Source organism: Triticum dicoccoides, chromosome 1A, assembly GCF_002162155.2.
Source record: "Triticum dicoccoides isolate Atlit2015 ecotype Zavitan chromosome 1A, WEW_v2.0, whole genome shotgun sequence".
NCBI classification, from domain to species: Eukaryota; Viridiplantae; Streptophyta; class Magnoliopsida; order Poales; family Poaceae; genus Triticum; species Triticum dicoccoides.
The window spans coordinates 269546233-269554994 of NC_041380.1; the positions used below are offsets into that span (position 1 = coordinate 269546233).

The 8762-nt window shown below is 41.2% G+C and overlaps 1 protein-coding gene across 1 annotated transcript; it reads right to left on the reverse strand.

Moving 5' to 3' along the window:
* On the reverse strand, positions 1 to 1886 carry LOC119268440 (60S ribosomal protein L23). The gene is made up of 4 exons (XM_037550076.1): positions 1759 to 1886; positions 1373 to 1657; positions 347 to 388; positions 1 to 238 (listed from the first exon to the last, which is right to left on the reverse strand). The coding sequence occupies exons 1-4, from the start codon at positions 1769 to 1771 to the stop codon at positions 156 to 158; spliced, it is 423 nt and encodes a 140-aa protein (XP_037405973.1). The 5' UTR covers positions 1772 to 1886; the 3' UTR covers positions 1 to 155.
* Between the last annotated feature and the right edge of the window lie 6876 nt (positions 1887 to 8762).

Genomic DNA, 8762 nt, shown 5'->3' on the forward strand with positions numbered 1-8762 from the left:
TAAGTGATAAAGAGATCTTTTAACCCAGAGAACAAAAGAGTTAAGAGGTTGAGCCTCATTCGGATAAATATCTGGCAAACAAATAATTCAGGTACATTCATCATCCAGGACAAATCTGAAACTAAGGAAACATATCATTATCCCAATCAAGCTCCTCAGACAATGGCATTTGCTGCGCTAGCGATCCTAGGCCAGAGGTCAGCACACTCCTTACCAATGGGTCCTGTGATAGCAGATCCTGCATAACAGAGCAAATGACAAGTTAAAACCTGAGCAGCACAGTTCTAGCCTCTCAAGGTCGTATAGAATGCACAATGGTGGTCACAGCAATAAAGTACAGTCTTACCTTTCATCTCACCCTTAGGATTCACAATCACCCCAGCATTATCTGCAAACAATGTATCATTGCGGTTAAGTTGACAGCTTCTGTAATTTGAGAAAAACATAAATGAAATGGTAGGGGAATACACTTAATAATATGCTACATACATGACATGCACATAGATGTTGTACATCATGCAACTTGAGAAGATCTCACAGTATACATACCAATATGTGATTGGTTTCTCATAGTACTATGAACATCCAAAAGGAACTAAAAGCATAAAGAAGCTACAACTCTATCTGCTCCCCTGCTAGAGATAAATAATTTTGTGCGTAAACAAATTACATAACTGGAGTAAAGTAAGTACAACGTACAAACTACAAATTCTTATAAAGAGAACATAACTAACCAGCATACTGTTATTAGTGTTTATAAAAGACAACAGTAGAGCAACAAAGAACCAAGCAGAAGGAATCATGGTGTGAGATGCAACTCCCAGAGTTCCATTGCAACATAAGGCCATAGAATATGAGACCATGTTCCAGATGGAGGAATTCCGATGATGATGATTATATTCTTTGAATAGAAACACCTAGAAGGCTATTTTGTGGTGTTTACAAAGGAATACGCAAACATTAAAAGTTCGCTCCAGATATTGATGAAGGACCTCATTGCCCATCGTCACCAAACTACCTTGATGCAGCAACGAAAGCTACATGGCTCAATCAAATAATGCTAGACTTCGACATGGAGGAATTTTGACAACAGCATACTTCAAAAACATCGGGCACTATAATTATACTACTCCTTAATTCCATACAGAACAGTGACAACGGCATAAAAGAAATGAGCAGTATGAAGGCGTTCTAAGACAATTTCCTTGGAAATTTGAGAGACTCGACAACCTTTCATCGTTTCTGGTGTTTCTTCACGGCGTTGTAATGTTTACCGTGGATCTAAGGGAGTCATGCGGAATCACAAGCATCCAGATCTTCTAATCAGAACTAACACAGGATCTCATAAAACAACACTGGGAATCATCGTTACCTTCGAAGTACATGAAGACACCGTCCTTTCGGCGCCATGGCTTGCGCTGGCGCACGATGACCGCCGGCATGACCTTCTTCCTGAGGTCGGGCTTCCCCTTCTTGACGGTGGCCATGACCATGTCGCCGACGCAGGCCGACGGCAGGCGGTTGAGCCTTCCCTTGATGCCCTTCACGGAGATGATGTACAGGTTCTTGGCGCCCGTGTTGTCGGCGCAGTTCACCGTCGCTGCCACCGGCAGACCCAGCGACATCCTGAACTTGTTCCCCGCCGATCCTCCCCTCCCTGCAAAATTTCCCACCAAGTGTGTGTTAGGCTAGATTAACGAAATACACGAACGGAGGCAGGAGCCTCCGAAGAGGGCGGAGAGAGGCGGCTACACGCACCGCGCTTCGACATGGCGGCGTCCCCTGCGGCGCTTGCTCCGAGCGGCGACGCGAAGAGTAAGTGTATCGATTAGGGTTTCGCGGCTTGGGTTGCTTATATTGAGTGAGGTAGGTGGGCCTCGTCCTTGGGTTCTAGGGAGCGAGTTAGGGCCACTCGCTAGTTGCTCTTCTGGGCCGAGTTTTCTCATGAGAGAACAATGGGCCGGAAAACCTCCACACACAACCTTTTATGCAGGGCAGGTGGACGAGACTATGAGTATTCACTTAGGCCTCTTTTGGTTCATAGGATAGGATTATTATAGGAATAGGAATCTTGTAGGAAATGAGATGACATGTATCTCAAATCCTATGAGTAGGAATAGGAAACAAGATGTCATTTGGTTGACACCAAAGGAATTTTTCCATTGAGTCTAGGCTCTTTTTTATTTTCCTATGAAATGTGAAGGATAGGAACCAATCCTATGTAGGAATAGAAACCATTCCTATGAACCAAAGGGCTCTAAAGGAAAAAATCCTATAAGAATTCTATCCTCTAGAATTCCTATAAAATTTCTCTAAACCAAAGAAGGCCTTAGTGTTCCTAAAAAAAAGAGTATTCACTTAGTGATTTCGAGGAGCAACTAATTCAGGAGCGCTCGTTCGAGAGCCTCCTCAAAGCTCAATTGGAATGGGCTGAGCATGTATCACTTGGCGCGCTCTCAGTCACCGCCATATGTCGCGCTCTGCTTGCTTTCTCCGGATTTTTAAATATTTTTTCACACGCGTTTTCTGCTTTTTAGATGGGTTTTTTTGTTTTCCACGGGTCTTTCTTAGCTTTTCGAAAAAGAAAATCGAAAAAAAAAATTACGTGAAAAACTCTTTGTTGCTTCCACAAGAGGCACGGTTTTGCTTTCATGAGAGGCACGGTTTTTTGCTTCCGCGAGACACACGGCCAAGCCTCTTGGAAACGAAAAAAGTATATTTTTTTGCTTCCGTGAGAGGCACGGTTGTGCCTCTCAGAAACAAAAAAAGAAACTATGTTTTTTTCCTTTCATGAGAGGCACAGTTTTGCTTTCGCGAGAGGCATGAATTTGCTTTCGCCGGATGCACGACCGTGCCTTTTGGAAACGAAAACATAATTTCCTTCCGCGAGAAGTACGATTTTGATTCCGCGAGACGCACGAATTTGCTTCCGCAAGAGGCACGACCGTGTCTCTCAGAAACGGCTTTCGGAAAGGGGGAAAACATGTTCCTTCTGTGTTTTTTCATTCAGCTTTTTTCATGAAAAAAGTTCGTCACAACATATCAACATGAGATCTAATTTTGAAGATCTCGATGCGAGGAATCCAATAGTGAAAGTGGTTCGAGATATGGAAAATTTTATGACTTCAATCGAATCGGATTCTACTTGCACCTTATTACTTCCAAAAGAATTTGCAAGATATAGTCCATCCCTTATGGCTAAAGCTTCCAGTGTTGTTGCATTTGCTGCATATGAGTAATAGACGCACTTGCCTGCAATGAATGAGCCATTCACATCTCTAACGATAGCAGTCGCCGCTCCTGTGCCCGAATCAACGTACAAAGATGCATCAACATTGAGCTTCACATAGCCAAGATTTGATTTGGACCATTTAGGGGTACTACTTTGGATGTTTTGTCAGTTCAGATTTGCATTTTGCAGCTATACCAAAACTGAAACCAGCTAACGGCCAAACAGTGGCACCCTCTCTGAATGCGTAGTTTGCCTCCTCAACCACCAAAGACACGAGCAGCCTACTACAACTATGACTTGAACCTCCACTAATTATGTACCATGCATCAAGGCAGAAGGAGATCTGAAAATATGTTCAAGGACACTCGATCCTGAAAGATCAATAACTAAAACTTCTTGAATTAGGTTCTCAAGTCCTAGTTTATCCCAAAGATAAACATCCCTGTCACAAGTGAACATGAGGTGTCTGACATCTTTGGCTCTTTTGTTGCAAATGGGACAATGACCTTCGTAGCCAATATGATGATTAATTAGGATGCTTTTTAATCGAAGGATGTCGTGAAGAGCCCTCCAACATAAAAATCTGAACTTCCCTTGGAATCTTCAATTCCCACACCTCTTCCAAATTGGATTATAGTAGATGGTCTAGGAGCAGCCACAAATATTGATCTACCTCCGAATTGGTGGTTCCATTCTAAATGGTAGGTTGTGCAGATGGAGAAGATTCCCTTCATGTTGAATTACATGCAATGAAATCATCAAAGGCACCTATGATTAGTGGGTTTTGCATAATCCTTCGTGCATCAACAAAACCAAAGGTAGTAGTAACCAACTCCTCATCCCATCCGCCAGTAATGACGTTAATGAGTTCACTAACCTTTGTTAATAGTTGATGACCTCGTTGAGTGATAATAATCCTGCTAGGACTAGATGGGACCCGAGGGTCCGTCAAAAACATTAACACTATCATCATTTCCAATTTGCCAAATGTAGCCTCGTTTGAATGTTTGGATGCCCGCAACAAGGCTTTGCCACGCGAAGGACGGTCCATTCTTTGGTCCTTCTTTGAGAATCTTGCGGTAGTACCTTGTTTTCAAGATCTAGGCACAAATAGAATCTGGGTATTCATAAGTCGCCAAACTTGTTTTGCAAGCATCGTCGGGTTGAAACTATGCAGATCATTGTCAGTGCTAAAACCCACGGATCTCGGGTAGGGGGTCCCGGGTTGTAAATCTATGAACAATGGTAACATGGTAGGAAGGGAGATGGTGTTTACCCAGGTTCGGGCCCTCTCGAATAGGTAAAACCCTACATCCTGCTTTGTATCTCGAGATCGTATGATTGTGTTCTAAACCCTAAGACCGGTAATCGTGACTCTAAAGAATAAACCCCTCAGCTTATATATGCACTGAGGAGACCTAGGTTACACATATGGTCGATTGTCAATGCACCGACTATAGAGCAATCCTTGAATTTCACGCCAACTCTTCGGAGGTTTCCATATTGATCACGTTGAGGTTCATAGCTTCGGTAGTCCTTCCTTTTAGTGATCGGCGGGCCATAAGCCCGGCCAATGGACCATGGGACGTACAACTTAGTACCCTTTAGTCATGGACACCGCTGGTAGCCCCTAAGTTGGTCTTCAAAGCCGAAGACTGCAGCTTTATCCTCGGGTCGACCTCTTCGCTTGATGTCTTCGGCTTGGCAGGCGAGTTCCTCCTTCGTTAGTCTTACATTAGGATTCAACATCATCGGTGTTGGTAATAACAAAACAATCTGAGCAATTAACATACTCCGGACCATGTGATCCATTTCCAATGCAATTCGGAGACTTGCATCAGAGAATAACTACGGGGGCCACTAATCGTGGTCCCAATTACTTATATATTTTTCTTGATTTTCGTGCGAGCATATTGATGGCTGGATATCGAAGCGTCCCCCACCACTTGGTTTAAACGGGTACTTAACTGGCTAGGGTCATTGCAAATGTTTCACCCTGATGTCTACTACACAATTTGTTCTTGTAGACTCGTGTTGGGCCTCCAAGCGCAGAGTTTTGTAGGACAGTAGCAAATTTCCCTCAAGTGGATGAAGGTTTATCAATCCGTGGGAGGCGTGGGATGAAGATGGTATCTCTCAAACAACCCTGCAACCAAATAAAAAAAGTCTATTGTGTCCCCAACACACAAAATACAATGGTAATTTGTATAGGTGCGGTAGTTCGGCGAAGAGATGGTGATACAGGTGTAGTAATGATAGTAGATATTGATTTTTATAATAGGAACAATGAAAAATAGCAATGTAGCAATTGATAAAAACGGAGCACAAAAGGTATTACAATGCTTCAAAATGAGGCCTAGGGTCCGTACTTTCGCTAGTACAATCTCTCAACAATGCTAATCTAATTGGATCATATAACCATCCCTCAACGTGTGATGAAGAATCACTCCAAATTTCTTATCTAGCGGAGAACATAAGAAGAAATTGTTTGTAGGGTACGAAACCACCTTAAAGTTATTCTTTCCGTTCGATCTATTCAAGAGTTTGTACTAAAATAACGCAAATTTATTCTTTCCGTTCGATCTATCCAAGAGTTCGTACTAAAATAACACCATATGATACTCATCAACCAACTCTAATGTCATCTAGATACTCCAATGTCACCACAAGTATCCATGAGTTAATTATACGATACGCATCAAACAATTTTAGATTCATGATACTCGATCCAACACAAAGAACCTCAAAGAGCGCCCCAAGATTTCTACTGGAGAAAGTAGGATGAAAACGTGCATCAACCCCTATGCATATATTACCCTAATGTCACCTTGGGAATCCGTGAGTTGAGTGCCAAAACATATATCAAGTGAATCAATATAATACCCCATTATCACCGTGGGTATTCATATGCAAGACATATATCAAGTGCTCTCAAATCCATAAAAATATCCAATCCGATAAAACAAAATCTCAAAGGGAAAACTCAATTCATCACAACAAGATAGAGAGGGAGAAACACCATATGATCCAACTATATTAACAAAGCCCACGATACATCAAGATCGTGCCATCAAGAACATGAGAGAGAGAGATTAAACACATAGCTACTGGTACAAACCCTCAGCCCCAAGGGTGGACTGCTCCCTCCTCGTCATGGTGGCATAGGGATGATGAAGATGGCCACTGGTGATGATTTCCCCCTCCGGCAGGGTGGCAGACCAAAGTCTAGATTGGTTTTGCATGGCTAGAGAGGCCCGCGGCAGCGATGATCTATCGACTCTCCTCGGGTTTTTGGAATATTTGGAAATTTATAGGGCGAAGAGGCGGGAGGCCACCGAGGTGGGCACAACCCACTTGGGCACACCTGGGCCTCCAAGCGCAACCCAGTGGGTTGTGCCCCCCTCGGGGCTCCCCTCTGGTACTTTTTTGGCCCACAGGATGTCTTCTGGTCCAAAAAGAATCTCCAAAAAGTTTCGCTGCGTTTGGACTCCGTTTGGTATTGATTTTCTGTGAAGTAAAAAACAAGCAAAAAACAATTGGCATTGGGCACTATGTCAATAGGTTAGTCCCAAAAAATGATATAAAGTTGTTATAAAAGGATTGTAAAACATCCAAGAATGATAATATAACAACATGGAACAATAAAAAATTATAGATGCATTGGAGATGTATCAACATCCCAAGCTTAATTACTACTCGTCCTCGAGTAGCTAAATGATAAAAACAGAATTTTTGATGTGGAATGCTGCCTAACATGTTCATCACATATTCTTTTCTTTTGTAGCATGGTCATATGGACTTTTATATGGTTCAAAGCAATAGTCCAGTTTTGACATGAAGATTTCAATACTCAAGCATATCAACAAGCAACCATGTCTTTCAAAATATCAACACTAAAGCAAGTTATCCCTAGCCCATTATGCTTAATCATTGGTCCATTCATGAAACACACTCGCATATTAGCTACATGTAATTCTCAAGTACGATCATAGTGCCCCTTAGTTGGTGCTTTGTAATAGAAGATGGAGACTCAAATAAAAAAATGCATAAAGTAATAGAAAGGCCCTTCGCAGAGGGAAGTATGGATTTGTAGAGGTGATAGAGCTCAAAGCGAAAAAAATGGAGATAAAACATTTTGGGTGGCATGCTTTTCCTGTCAATGAAAACGATTGAGTAGTTCCCAATACTTTCCATGCTAGATATATCATAGGCGGTTCCCAAACAGAAAATAAAGTTTATTCCTTTTTCCACCATACTTTCACATTCCATGGCTAGCCGTATCCATGGGTACCGTCCATACCAACACTTTACAAGGAATTTATTATTTGACAACATAAAGTAAATTCATTTTTCATTTTCGGACTGGGCATCCCTAATACCTTTGTTGTACTCTCGTGCAATGACAAGTGAATAAACACTCATCTTGAGAAGAACACATCTAGCATGGAAAAATATCAACCACCCCTACCATTTCATGAGCGGCACGAGCACACAAAAAGGAAATTATTTTGAAAATTAGAGATGGCACATACAAATTTGCTTAGATTGACACGGGAATGCCGCATATAGATAGGTATGGTGGACTCATATGGCAAAACTGGGTTTAAGGATTTTGGATGCACAAGTATTATTCCTACTCAGTACAAGTGAAAGCTGGCAAAAAGATTGAGAAGCATCCAACCAAGAAACAAAAAATCACATAAGCAAGCGTTAATCATAACTAACACCGAATAATGCACCACAAGTAGGATGTATTGCATAAATATTGACTTTCGTGCTTCAATAGGGAATCACAAACCTTAACACCAATATTCTTACTAAAGCATAATTACTCACCAACATGACTCGCATATCACTATCCTCATATCTCAAAACTATTACAAAGAATCAATTTTATTTTGTCCAATGATCTTCATGAAAGTTTTTATTATATCCCTCTTGAATATCCATCACTTTGGGATTAGTTTCACATATTGCAATTGCTTTTGGCAAGCTCAAACAAATTTAAGTGAAGAACATGAGCATAAAATTGTCTTCTATCAAAATGATATAAGTGAAGCATGAGAGAATTTCTTCAAAAATTTACTAACATGAGCATAAATCTAAGTGAAGCATGAGAGTTTTTCTTCAAAAAATTTAAAGCACACTGTGCTCAAAAAGATATAAGTGAAGCACTAGAGCAAATGACAAACCACTCCAAGAAGATATAAGTGAAGTTCAAGCGAGTAGTTAAGTAAAGGGGTAGCTAATTGAGGACTCTCACTTATTTAAAAACTTTCATATCTAAGTATTTTATTAAAACAACAAGCAAAATGAAAAAAATGACATTCTAAGAATAGCACACATCATGTGAAGAAGCAAAAGCTTAGGCTCAACCGAGGCTAACCGATAATTGTTGATGAAGAAAGGTGGGATGCCTACTGGGGCATCCCCAAGCTTAGATGTTTGAGAATTGTTGTAATATTATCTTTGGATTCCTTGGGCATCCCCAAGCTTGAGCTTTTGTGTCTCCTTAATTCCTTTTATATCG

Excerpts from the sequence above, each read along its gene's own strand:
- LOC119268440 (XM_037550076.1), bottom strand. Across the intron at positions 389-1,372 it reads TGTCTTCATGTACTTCGAAG|ATAATGCTGGGGTGATTGTG; the intron begins GTAACGATGATT and ends CATTGTTTGCAG. Across the intron at positions 239-346 it reads TCCTAAGGGTGAGATGAAAG|GATCTGCTATCACAGGACCC; the intron begins GTAAGACTGTAC and ends TCTGTTATGCAG.